Source organism: Pecten maximus, chromosome 2 (assembly GCF_902652985.1).
Source record: "Pecten maximus chromosome 2, xPecMax1.1, whole genome shotgun sequence".
In the NCBI taxonomy this organism is placed as follows: domain Eukaryota; kingdom Metazoa; phylum Mollusca; class Bivalvia; order Pectinida; family Pectinidae; genus Pecten; species Pecten maximus.
The window spans coordinates 53,549,334-53,563,891 of NC_047016.1; the positions used below are offsets into that span (position 1 = coordinate 53,549,334).

Genomic DNA, 14,558 nt, shown 5'->3' on the forward strand with positions numbered 1-14,558 from the left:
AGACGATGTGTTTTTGAAATGACGGTGGTTCGTCTCCTTGTGATAGGCCGGAACCTTTGCCGATTTAAAGTGCTACCTCACTGAGGCATACTGCCGAAGACACAGGACACCTCACCCGGTCACATTATACTGGCAACAGGTGAACCGGTCGCCCCACTCCTAATATGCTGAACGCTAAGCAGGAGCAGCAACTACCATTTTTAAAGACTCGTATGTCTCGGTTAGAGGGACAGAACCCCAAGCCTTCATCACAGGGGCGAACGCTCAACTAAAGGCCAAAAGTGAGGCGTTGCCAAGGGAGACATTAGGAAGAAGACAATTAGTAAGAAAGAAGAGAAAAGATAAGATCCCAAATTTAGTCGCCTCTAACGACCTATGCAATGGGGGCAGCAGGTACAATTCTTACGCCCTACCTGCAGGACAGTCTTATATTAATAGGATAAGAAAAGTAATAGTGCATAAATCTTCTTATTCCTAACCCAGCTTGTTTCATCCTTGTCGATATGTAATTCCTTTTTAATATAGACAGTCTGGGTCAATTAGCGTGGCCCTTGATAGCTTACCATGATCTCTCTTAAAAAATAGTAATAATGTTGTTGGTTTTTTTTTAAACTAAACTGCATATTCTAAAATCATCGCATGTTTAGGAAGAAATAGCTATAAAAAGGAAATTCTATTTACAAGTTCATGTTAAGCGTTTCGACATATTTTGGAGCACAAATGTGAGTTTGTGTATTATTACACTGGATGCGATTGAATAAGATAATGGAGGAAGAGGTAGATATACATTAGATTGGGTTAACATCATTGCTTAGTGGCACAATACTGTGACCTTAACTTGACCTTAACCTTAGCCTTCCACTGCACCACTAAACACGATCTCCTTCGATGTTTTATCATAATTTACCATAATATCGGCGTGATGATAATGCATTTAAAAACGAAAGCGATAACAAATAATATATTAATAACATCCATCTCGACTTTGGAACCATATAACATGATGTCGTTAGTTTAATAGGGAAACGAACAATACCATAATAATTATTTCCAATTAGATTTGTATCAGACATGTTTTAATCATATTCAAATCACGTTTTGTATTGATATATACATATCTATGACAACAATTGAACGGAATTGAAATTTGTATAAATATGTAGGGTTTGACTAAGCATATGTATATAATGTATAGAAACAGGTATCATTTGCAAGTTCAACACGACATCTAATCCACCACAATGGCCTTGAACTGATATATCATCTCAGTACCTTTATTTCTGGACTTGTATTTCATTATAATACAGCAGTTACCCCAAAAAATGTTTTTGCAAGGAAATGTTTTTACGATGTAGCATATTTGGAAAGAAAAAATCTACACTGCTATGCATGGTTAACAACGCATTCGATCTGAAAATATACATTCATACACATGTATGCTGCATATTTCCAACTGTCAAAACAATCTAAATGAGTAATGAATCATTCTGAATTCTTTCGGATTTCTGGCCATCGCATTTCTCTCCACCTCGAGTTGATTGACTTGTCTGTTTAATACTTGGATGCGCATCTGAAATATATAAACATATGATATGTTATGGAATTAATGCATCATCTGAAGCTTTCATCTTATGGATGAATTGTTAACAAAACATTTTTGTCTCCTAAATAAGTTAAGTAAACTGATTTACAAACAGTAAAGGCGGACACACATTAAAGAAGACCGATTTACAAGGACCTAATTCAGATATCCAATGAAAGTACATATTGTTTTAAAGGGTGTTCATATGTTGTTTATACTGGAATTTGGGCAGGTACAATGTGAAAACATGATACATGTAGATGGTGAATGAACACGGGGGAATCATACATAATATAACAAAAAGCTGAGATGATTCGATGACATTGAATCTGGCATAATACATGTATATTGGACAGTTTTAACCGTGTGACAAATGTCAGGAATGTCTCGTATGATGTATGAGGGAAATATAATCCAAACGATATCACAGTCAGTTAGAGTGCTTGTCTACGTAACATCGTGTAAAGATCCGGGGAGCGTGGTTTGACGCTCCCTAACCGTGGCAGATCTCAGGAAGTTGAGAAATAAAACGGTCTGAGCTGTCCAAGTCTTAGTTTTTAAAATTACCCTGATTGTTGACGGAGCTATAAACCCAGCAAACAAACGAATAAACCTCAATATCAGGGCATTAAACGTTATAACATGTATCTCATATTTAGATTTTTGTCATGTTTGCTTTCTTTCTTTATTTGTCTTTTGAATCAATTAACATTTTAAAAATTAATTAAAAAGCATGATTAGTTTACAGTGGGCCTGTTCGTTGGTTTTTAGTGTCCTGAGAACAGCCAGGCTAATTTTGCAGTGGAGTCTCTTATAATAGCTGGTGGCTATCTCACTAGAGAATATACGTGGGCCCAAGGACATATCATGACAGAACACATCAGTCAGTTTTTCAGCTTTCCAAAAAACGCAAGTCGCCATGGGTAGGGAGGGTTGAACCGCGCTCCTCGCTCGAACTTTTACCTGAGATTATGTAGACCAGTGCTCTAACTTCTGTGCTTTCGCTAAATCAATCCCTGCCCCAACCCACCAAGCCCGCATTTACTCCCTTGGTGGGAGATGTACAATTGCACAACGGGTAACAAATGTCTGCTATATTTCAATTTGCCACTTATACATACAGATACTAATGTAAGGTTTGATCCCGTGATACATATACCTACCCTATCAAGTTTTTTGTTGATGTATGAAGTCACGTATAGGTTAACGAAGATCAGGATGACAACGAAGATTACCAGGATCCCTATAAACAAAGTAATGTATGAATCAGGTAATCATTCTGCACTGAGAACGATCTCTACACGACATCGCTCATCAGTTGACTTCACAGTTATATATATATAACAAACAACCGAATTTACTCATCGTTTTTATTTTGTTTGTTTTTTGTGTGTTTTAACTCCATTTGAAAAAATAAACATTCAAATTAATTCTTATAATTCAATTATACACAATCCCGAAAGAAATATACTTTTATTGATGAAATATTTTCTCTAAGAAATCAATTACACCACTGTATCAGCTAGGCAAAAGCGGTGTTACTAAGGGCAATGTCATTTTCATGTGTTGATAACTAAAACGTTGGATTTTAAGCCATTGAAAATACTTGTTTTAAGCAAGATTGACATATTCTAATATATAAAAATTAACATTTAATTCCCTGTGTTCATCATTTATAGTATTTATTTTTTATTCACTCCTCTTCTTCATTTTTGCAGATCAATCAATTTTAAAATAGTAGGCTTCAGCTGGTATACAAGTGACTCTTAATTCAATACGAAACCTGTTTATACTAAGGTAGGGGGATTAGATGGGGATCAACACGATGCTAAAATCCGTCTCATGACTAGATATGTCAACGAAATGACTGACTATTATCCCTACCTCCATGATGATGATGATGATGATGATGATGGTGATGATGATGGGTACTAGATATAGGACGTTACCTTGACCTTTGAACGCATGTGGTCCTAATTCAAACAGGACAGTGTGGAACCATCATTGACCGTATATAATGATCCTGTTACCGAGATTTATACAGGACACTATGACATTGATCTGAAAACTTATCTGACCTGAAATAGCACATGAAAGAGTGGCACATTGACACACAATATCATGTGACCTTCATTTTAACAGGACTGATTTGAGCCTCGACATCCATGACCCTGACTTACAAACATATGTAGAAGTATCCTGTTGCTGTTTTACTAGCTTCAGGTCGTCTGTTAATCTTTCAATTTTAGGAGCTTCCCGCCAGATATATTCCTCGGAATGATACAAGCGCTCATGCATTCCTCTCGCGTTTTTCCACAAATCTTTTACATCAACCTTCAGTGCTGAAATAAATAACTTGTGGTTATTTACAGAGGAAACCCAATTTTACTCTTTCTCCTGAACACATATTCTGTTTGAAATGCGGCCCAGATATTTTGACAAATGTCTATTATCAATGCATAAAGAGACACCGAACGCTTGTTTGTATAGATGCAGTATTAGTACTTGTTTTACTGAAATGTTTGTACTGTAATATATAAAGGATATTGGATGATTTCCAGTTGAATATTATCTATATTTTACTCGTATGACAGAATATCGATATATCCTATCGAAATAGTGAAACATCGATTATATGAATGTGGAAACCATTCATTTTCCACTTTACTTCATTTTTTAAGACGAAACAAAAAAACAAAAACAAAAATGTTGGTAAAGTATATGAATTAGTAGCATAATATTTGACGCTTTATCTATATGATGTTCCACTTGACAGCATGACGACAGCATTTTCAATGGGCTACTCTGTTAGCTGTAGCCAAATATATTTTATCTAAATTCGCAGCTGATGCTAAAGAAGTGCAGCAAAATAACATTTTATTATTCATTTGCTTCATTTACATATAAACCTAAAAATCGGAGGATTTCAATTTCCATTCCGATTGGTAAAAAATAAACAAATGTTACATTATCAATGTTCTTAAATCCAGTTTTTATCAAAGTTATTAATGTTGATATTTTACTGTTAAACATCCAATAAAGATTAATTAGTCTTCATCTCTAGGGGTAAGTTGACCATAACGCTACAACAAAACTTTAATTTAAACGGCCCTTCCCATACTTTTATTTCACGTTGTTAAGCCAATGCACTGAATTTGAATTACATAACAGCCTCCATGTCTTATACTTACTCTCTATACCAGAAACTCTCATAGTCTGTTTTTCCAATCGTCCTTCGAAACCTGTTACCGCATTGTCTAATCTAACAACATCTGGTTTTAACTTTTCAAAAGTCATATTTATTTTTTCTGTTCGTTGTTCTAACTTGGTGACCATTTTAGCACATTTGACAGCTGTTGGTTTTAATTTTCCAATTTCGTCTTCTAGTTCTTCTATCCCCATATCGGTAGTATACAGCTTGTACCTGAAACATAAGATATATACAGGAGCTAATAGACTTACAATAATTAAAAATTCGAGGACTCGCTTCATAATTATATTTCTTTTAAAATAACTCATATATACATGTATGATTCAATCAGTGGAGGCAGAATTGTATCCCCCCAAATTTCCGATCAAATGTCGTTGTCCATATTTTGACATCACAATTAATTAAGAGTAATTGCTTAGTAAATACAGTAAGCCATTGATATACAAACTATTAGGACTTCCTTCTTTGAGAGGATCTACATAATTGTACAATATTTGTTTTATCGTCAGGTTTGATTGATCATGTACAAGGTTTTTTTTCTATCATGATTTGCATCACCTTATGAAGGTGTCCCTTGAATCCCCTCCCTAGGTAGAACTGTCTTTCTATACCAAATTAGTAAAGCCTCTCGAAACAGTTCCAGTTTTCAGACGGTTGTGAAAATTATCTGGCAAAATATCATGACCATCTAGACCCATTGGTAATAATTATTTATTAACACTACAATATAAAATATATGATATATCAAACCTGACAATTAACCTCTGTTCCAGTGAGATCACGATGGATAAAAAAAAACCACTTAAACTTGAATGTCCAGTACCAATACCACCAGTCACACTTACACTGGAATCCCGCGTAAAAATACCACTAGTTTCTGTGTGGATAAAATCAATAGTATCAACCAGTCTTATTGATATTACACTATTTTATAACACACTTACACTGGAATCCCTAGTACCAACACCTATTGTTTCATTAAACTTACACTGTATTATAACACACTTACACTGGAATCCCTAGTACCAACACCTACTGTTTCATTGAAATTACACTGTATTATAACACACTTACACTGGAATCCCTAGTACCAACACCTACTGTTTCATTGAAATTACACTGTATTATAACACACCTACACTGGAATCCCTAGTACCAACACCTACTGTTTCATTGAAATTACACTGTATTATAACACACTTACACTGGAATCCCTAGTACCAACACCTACTGTTTCATTGAACTTACACTGTATTATAACACACTTACACTGGAATCCCTAGTACCAACACCTACTGTTTCATTGAACTTACACTGTATTATAACACACTTACACTGAAATCCCTAGTACCAACACCTACTGTTTCATTGAACTTACACTGTATACTTGAATCATTAGTTCCAATACCAGCAGTGCTAGTGATATCATACAGTATTTTAACAAACTTGAATACTAGTACCAATGACATCAGTCACAGTGAGATTACTTTGTATAATAGCACACTTACACTGAAAACCCTAGTACCAATGTCACCAAAGTGTGATTAAACCATATTACAACATACTGTAATCCCTTGTTCCAATACCGTCTGTCAGAGTGAGATTCCACTTGATTATAACACTCTAACACGGAAATCCCTAGTGGTGTTGCGTTTGAACAAGTACAATTTCAATTTCAGGTTTTTCTTCTTTATTTGCTAACTCATCCAAACACATATATCTAATTTATGCAATGTTCTCCTTTCTATTTCTGTCTCTGTGCTTTCTGACTTTCCATTATTCTGTCATTTGTTGTTCTCTATCATTCTCTTTAGTTCTCCCTGTTCTCTTCCCTTCTCTTCCAGTTCTGCGGTCACAGTATACCCGTAAATTTCCTTCCCTGACACTAGGATGCTGATCGACAGTAACGACCCCACTGCGCTGTCAAATGCATATGTGACAATTTAAAAAAAAAAAAAAAAAAAAAAAAAAAAAAAACAATAACAGTAAGCGATGCAAAGGTACAGACCTACTTTGATAAGCCAGCATTCTGTACGGTGGTACCAACTTTCGTGGACGAGGGTAATGACAAGATTCTTTTCGGTTTTGCAACCCGTTTTAAGTCAAGTAGATTAGAGTCTAAGAGCACCTCGCCATCAGTTATATCTTCCCAGCCTGACGAAGCGGTAGTTATCAAGACAACTATGCCAGCACCTCCGGTACACATGCCTTAACGTCAAATCACAAAAACATCGCAGCCAGGGGGTCGCCGTCTACAGACGGACTGTTTCATGGCCTTCATACCTTAATAATATTGCTGGTAACAGTAAACGACCAGTAACCACTTCACCTCAAGACCAACAAAAACGACGGTGAAACTGCACTGATTACCATCCTTAGACATCAGCAAGCCAAGCAAAGGCTGAGATGACCCTATCCATGGCAATAACAGGTACGACGTTTTTGTGGACGAAATTGAGGTTAATGACAGCTATGCTACTGTTACCAGACAACCTACACCTAGTAGTCATATTAATCCAAGGAGCGTCCATCAAGAACCTGGAGGGTGATGTTTAATTTCGGTTTGTTTTTGTTTAACGTCCTTTTAACAGCCAGGATCATTTAAGGACGTGCAAGGTTTTGGAGGTGGAGGAAAGCCGGAGTACCCGGGGAAAAACCACCGGCCTACGGTCAGTACCTAGCAACTGCCCCACGTAGGTTTCGAACTCGCAACCCAGAGGTGGAGGGTTAGTGTTAAAGTGTCGATACACCTTAACCACTCGGCCACCGCCTCCCCTGGATAGTGATGAACAATATGAACAAAACCATCATACAATGGAACATACCCGGACCCCAAATAATTTAGACCTGCTTTATTTCACCCAATTACTTTTAGAAATGTCTGTCTCTACAATAGTATCGCAATTGAAGGAAACATGTGGCGCAGCTCTAGCTGTCCATAAAAATATTCCTCACGGAATTTTCATGAAAACACAAATTAACAGGCGGTGGCTGTCTATGCAACTTTATACAGACAGGTAACTGTCTATCTTCCTCCGAGTATTGCTATCACTTATCAGCAACTTGAAATAATCTCGTCTCGCAACTCCAAGAATTATTCATAATTTTTGGAGATTTGAATGGTTGGATCCTTTCCGTAACTCTTTTCAGTCTGGAAATCAAAAGTATAACTAAATGTCAACCGAAGAGTCTATATTCGGTGATGACTTCTTGATTTGCTATAAATCGAAGAACATGCACACGATAGAACAACAACTTCAACAACGTGAAGGCAAACTACAAATATGGGCAGCTGAAAACGGCTTCAACTTTTCCAGATCAAAAACAGTCAAGCAGACTAAATTCCTCGGACTTATTTTTGATTCGAAACTCTCCTTTTTTCCAGATATTAAAAAACCTGAAGGATAAGTGCTCAAAGGCAATGAGCAATTTATTCGTTTTATCCCATACTGACTGGGTTGCGACTGTGAATTGTTTTCGCGCCTTTATAGGGCACTTATTCGATCATACCTCGACTATGGCTCGATCGTTTACGCAATTCTTACCAGCAGATGTTTGGTTCTATCCAAAACCAAGGATTTTGTCTAGCACTTGGTGCTTTTCGAACAACACTAGTGCAAAGCCTTTATTTAGAGGCAAATGAATCATCAACCTAATAAAAGTCAAACCCGGCAACGCTGCTTTTCTTGCTGTAAATCCGCAATACCGGCACAACTTTAGTAAAAAAAACACACACCGTATACCAGACGGTGCCTCTGTTTTCTCTGCGGAAGCATGTGTAATCCGTTAGGCCCTCGACCACATCGATAGACACCGCATGAAAAGGGCAATCAGACTCTTGCTCCGACTCTCTGTCTGTGTTTCAGAGTTTACAATTACGAGATTTTAAGATTACACTCATACACAACCTTGTCTTTCGAATTTCTCATATCTTAAAAAATGCAAAATAACATTACTTTGGATTCCGAGTCATGTCGGAATAAAAGGCAACGAACTTGTTGATCGGCAAGCAAAATATACTTTAAATGTGCAAGAGACAAACATCAAAATACCATATAAAGATCTCAAACCTTTCATTTGTACTGCCATTCGAAGTAAATGGCAGCAACGCTGGAAACGAGCATCACACATTTAAAAGTACAACTCCAATTCAAAGCATCAATTTATAGTCGGAAATATCGTAGAGAGGAAATTGCCCTCACTTGGCTCCGTACCGGGCCCAAATATCCTCCGCATTTCTTCCGTTTAAAAAGGCAAGATCCACCAATATGCCATTCATGCGACGCTTAATTTACGTTTGAGCACTTTTGAATAGAATGTTCCGATTTCAGGCATATCCGTGATAAATGCTTTCGAGCCAAGGATTTGGGAACTTTGTTCTATTCCGTGGATTCGAAAAGCACTATTTAGCTATTTGAAAAAAAAATCGATCTTTTCAATAAAATTGGATGTCCGTTCACCTAACTCTCTTTGACATTATCGTACACCAGAAAGTTAATTTACGCGTTATATTTTTTTTATTTTTTAACCCATTTTTTGTCGTAGTGATCTAAATATACAATGCGAACCTTTTTGAAAATATCCTCTTTTTATCTGTTTTTAGAACTCATATCAAATTAGTTAATTGTGTTTTGTTTAGCCCTAAATGACCATGGCTGTCGACCGTGAAACCTCAACAACTAAACAAGCAAGCAATGGAATCCCTAGTACCAACAACCAATGAAATGACACTTTATTATAACAAACTTACACTGGAAGCCCTAGTACCTTTACCACCAGTCCCAGTGTGATAACAATTTATTATAACACACTTACACTTGAATCCCTAGTACCAATACCACCATTCCTAGTGTGACTGCACTGCATAACGCACTTACACTTGAATCCCTAGTACAAGTACACTACCTTCTATCTCAGTAAATTGCACTGTTTATGAACACACTTGCACTGGAATCCCTAGTACCAACACCTGTCCCAGTTAGATTACACTGTATTATAACACACTTACCTATATTCCTTGAAGCGCTCATGCATTCTTTCCGTGGTTTTCCACAAATCTTTTACATCATCCATCAGTGCTGAAATAAATAACTTATGGTTAACTTATGGTTATTTACATAAGAAAAAACAATTTTACTCTTTCCCCTGAACCGATATTCTGTTTGAAATGCGGCCCAGATATTTTGACAAATGTTCATTATCAATCCATAAAGAGAAAATAAACGCTTGACTGTATAGATGCTGTATGACATAAGTTTTACTGGAATGTTTATTTTGTAATATATAGAGCATATTGGATGACAGAATGTCGGTATATTCTCTCAAAAGAGTGAAAAAACGGTTATACGAAACCAGAAGTCATTCAATTTCCTTTTTACTTCATATTTAAAAACGATAAAAAGAAAAACAAACGTCCGTAAAGTTTATGAATTATTAGCATAATATTTGACGCTTTATCTATATGATGTTACTCTTGACAGCATGACGACGGCATTTTCAATCAGCTACTCTGTTAGCTGTAGCCAAATGAGTATTGTTTTCAAAATTAGCAGCGTATACTGCAGAAGTGGAACAAAATACCAACATATTATTCATTTGCTTCATTTACGCCTAAATCTGAAAATTAGAGAATTTCAATCGCCATTCCAAATAGTCAAAAAATGAAATAACATTACATCATCGATGTTCTTATATCATCACTGCAAAATCCAGTTTTTTTTCAAAGTGATTAATTTGGATATTTTACTGTTCAAAATTCAATAAAAAGTAGTCTATCGCTAGCGTTAAACCAAACAGAAAGCTACATCATGATTAAATTTTAATTATTTATTGAAATTTTTTTAATTTCAATGGTAACAAAATGATGGAGTGAAAGAAGAATCCCCACCCCTCCCATACCATACTTTACGGCTTGATGACATCTCATTAGAAGTCAGGGTTCTATGGCTCTTCGGAACCTCAACTAACTTCTCCTTTGGAGACATGGGTGTGTGGCCCTTTGGAAACCCGGCATATTTTTCTTTTAATTCAAATTGACCACCGAGGACTTTACCCATCCGGTGATCTTGACAATTTAAGTTTTGAATGCTTTGAAGCCAAATATTAACAAGTACCTAAGCCAATACACTTAATTTGAATTACATAACAGCCTCCATGTCTTATACTTACTCTCTATACCAAAAACTCTCATAGTCAGTTTTTCCAATCCTCCCTCGAAATCTGTGACCGCATTGTCTAATCTAACAATATCTGGTTTAAACTTTTCAATAGTAATCTTTATTTTTTCTATTCGTCGTTCTAACATGATGACATGTTTAGCACATTTGTCAGCTGTTGGTTTTACATTGCCAATTGCTTCATCTTGTTTTTTATTTTTTTGATCGGATATATCAACTGATGTTTGCAATGTTTCTAACTTTGATGCCAGATCTGCGTTTCTTTTTTCTAATTCTCCCATCCGTATTGTGATATTCATAGTATACAGCGTGTACCTGGAATATAAGATATATATAGGATGTAATAGACTCACTATAATAGAAAAAAATCATCGAGGACTCGCTTCATGATTAAATTCTGTTAAAATAACTCAGACGCACATGTAAAGTAAAACAGAGGCAAACATTGTGTATCCCAAAATTCCAGATATAATGGCATTGCCCATATTTCGACATCACAATTAAATAAGAGTAATTGTAGTATATACAATAAGCCATGGATACACAAAATATTCAGAATTTCTTTTCTGCGAGGATCTACAGAATTGAACAATATATGTTTTATCTTCAGCTTTGAGGCAGAGACACAGTCTATATCTGTGTTGAGTAACCAGGAAAACTAAATGTCATCCTAGCCTTTCAGTATGATCATCGATATTGACAGACCGACCTTCGCCATTCCATCAAGAAAACCGGTTAAATACCTATACTCCTATGTCACTGAAATTATCAAATACTCGTATCGAGTCACTTTCCGCTGTTTTACACATGAAGTTGCCAAAATAACCGTGGATTCAAAATTATCACCCCCGAAACATCGCCGCGACATGGCGATCAAGATCGAAATCAGTCTCCATAGCTTTGAACTACGTGTGTTACGTGAAATGATCAAATATGTCAATGCGCAAATCAAATTTTATGTAAAATAGGAAAATTCATATAGTATTATAACACACACCGAAATCCCTAGTAAAAATGTCATCAGTTTCAGAGATGTTATACCGTATTATAACGCACTTACACTGGAATCCCTAGTACTAACACCACCAATCCCAGTTAGAGTACATGTACATCGTATAATAGCACACTTACATTAATATCAGTACTAGTACCGCCAGCCCAAATGCGACTACACCATATTGACCACACGGAAGCTTCCATGTTTTTTCCATCATTCTTGGGTTTTCATCTCCTAGATCAGGTAGGGCAAAATAAAACATTTAAAACAATGAGCATAGATTCAGGTTCGGTCTTAAAGTGTTCAAGGCCTCATTCAAGTTATGATGTAAGTGTGTCTATCATACATAATCAGTTAGCAATTCTCTCCAAAAATGTCAAGTTAATATCCATGTCAAAATAAGGCAAAATTTGTGCTTGTAATATTGCTCGAACCATTTCTATTCATATGTGTTGCTCTTCACAAATACAATCCTTGATCGTCAGCATTTGCTTCGTTGTTTATTAACGATAGTGAAAGATCTGAGCCTCCAAAATTATTTGGTCTTTAAATTATCGAAAAATGTAAACAAAAAAAAAACAACAACAAAAATGAAAGGGAAAATGTATAATCTTTCGCATATCGGGCAAATCATCTGGTTTATATTTTAGGGTAAAGAAAGTAATGTTGATGAAACTGAAAAGGAAAGGAAGGACGTACACGGAGACTTAACACGTTGCATGTACATTTATACGATCAAAGCCTGGGATGAGCTATGGTGGCACACACAGTATAGTGGAGTAATAATTTGGAGGGAAGGGACGGAAAAACAACATTATCTGTAACCATAAATCCACAAAAAAAAAGAGAATTAAGAGTTGTCTTCCTATTTCACAAAAAGTCGTGATATCAAATCGAATAGTCAAGACTACTCGGTTACAGATGATGATCATGTTATTGTCAAGAATATTAGTGACCTTGAAAAGTGTGAGTGTGCGTTTTGCTGAAGTCATTATGGATTTAATTAGTAACTAGATTACAGAAAACTAAATGTAGGTTAGATATCTTTTCCCCATTTGATACAATTCGCTGTAGAATATATTCCTCTCATAAGCTATTTTCATTTTTATAGGCTTTCAGGAATTACCTACACTATTATTACTTGAACAATATACAAGAAGCATGATTTTTCCGTGGCTTTAATCGCTTCCCGATGTAAGGTTGAAAGATGTCAACGGAAATTTTCAAGCTTGAATATTGGAATACGTTTTTTGAACATGATATGAAAAACATGACTTATTTATAGGGAACCGATCATATGCTCTAAACTTAAAAAGTCAAAATATACGGTATTTACAATATTTCAAAGCTATATTATATAACTTGCTTTAAAATTTGATCAGACAAGTTAAGCGGATCTTATATCCAGGATCTTTTGTCACTTTCCGCATTTAATTAAATGCCATAAGACAATCATATAGATATATATCGGAAAACAATAACATTGACATGCAAAAATTTTCTGTGTGCCTAAACCACTGAGAAATTGTGTGTTTGTATGTTCTGGTTTTAATGGATAATCATACCATTTAACTACAAATATGCCTTTACAAAAGCTACTTTATATCTTTTCAATCTAGTATTGCTGATAGTATGCTTTTTCAAAGTAAACAAGAAAAGATAAGAATAACAATAAATAATACCAATACCTTTTCTCTGTCTGGTTTCCTCATATGGAGATAAATGTAAGAGCGGCTTGCTACTATAACAAAATACACATTGAAATTAGATAATTCACTTATTCATGGATTAAAGAGTATAGGTATGCAATCGCTGTATGATAGATTGTTATGTCAATATATAAGCCAAATTGAGTTTGTTATATGATCACGTTACAAGAAAAAATACTTTATTTAATTGTGTAGATTGAATTCTTTATGTGCAAATCCGTAGCAATGTACACGTTTGCCAAAGATACAACAGAAACCCAAACATAACTTGAACATTCCGATTTCTAAAATTGTTGCACGCTATACTAAAAGATAATACAATGTATATATTTGTTGGGCTTTGCTGTAACTGACAATTATATAATAATTATGCAAGTACATTTAAACGCCTAATTATTTAGATTGCATAAGTAGGAAATGGTAAATGCTCTCTCTCTCTCTCTCTCTCTCTCTCTCTCTCTCTCTTCAACGTTAACGTTTATGCCCCGTGCTCTGTGTTTTTGCACTAGTTACCGCCATTCGGTTCCGTCCTTAAGATCACCTGATGATCTTGCATCTTTGATTGCAGCTGTAACATCAATTTATATTCATGCCTTTATCATTATTTTGAGAAATGCACTTTCAGGTAAATGCTACGTTTTGTGTTAAAAGCATTAACAAACTAAAAGAAGACACTACTTTGATTGTTTGATCCCTGTAAAAACCAAAATATATCATCCGTCATGCGATTAAGTTCTATTTTGTTAGTACAAATATCAAATTAGCTTATTGGTGAATGCTTTTTTGTTGGATATGCCAACTTCAAAGCAAATGCATCCATCTACTGATTTTTTGACATGTAGATTAAAGCCATTCGCAGTAAAACCTGTAAGAGTCAGTTAAA

At 35.5% G+C, this 14,558-nt stretch overlaps 1 protein-coding gene across 1 annotated transcript; it reads right to left on the minus strand.

The window, feature by feature from the left end:
- Positions 1-1,054: 1,054 nt before the first annotated feature.
- LOC117341642 lies at positions 1,055-13,795 on the minus strand. Its single transcript, XM_033903503.1, has 8 exons — positions 13,655-13,795; positions 12,101-12,200; positions 10,962-11,284; positions 9,802-9,871; positions 4,774-5,006; positions 3,763-3,924; positions 2,746-2,825; positions 1,055-1,570 (listed from the first exon to the last, which is right to left on the minus strand). The coding sequence occupies exons 2-8, from the start codon at positions 12,181-12,183 to the stop codon at positions 1,457-1,459; spliced, it is 1,065 nt and encodes a 354-aa protein (XP_033759394.1). The 5' UTR covers positions 12,184-12,200; positions 13,655-13,795; the 3' UTR covers positions 1,055-1,456.
- Positions 13,796-14,558: the final 763 nt, after the last annotated feature.

Excerpts from the sequence above, each read along its gene's own strand:
- LOC117341642 (XM_033903503.1), bottom strand. The coding sequence starts at position 12,183 with ATGATGGAAAAAACATGGAAGCTTCCGTGTGGTCAATATGGTGTAGTC. Across the intron at positions 11,285-12,100 it reads GTACTAGTACTGATATTAAT|GTACACGCTGTATACTATGA; the intron begins GTAAGTGTGCTA and ends CTTATATTCCAG. Across the intron at positions 1,571-2,745 it reads TCAACAAAAAACTTGATAGG|ATGCGCATCCAAGTATTAAA; the intron begins GTAGGTATATGT and ends TATATATTTCAG.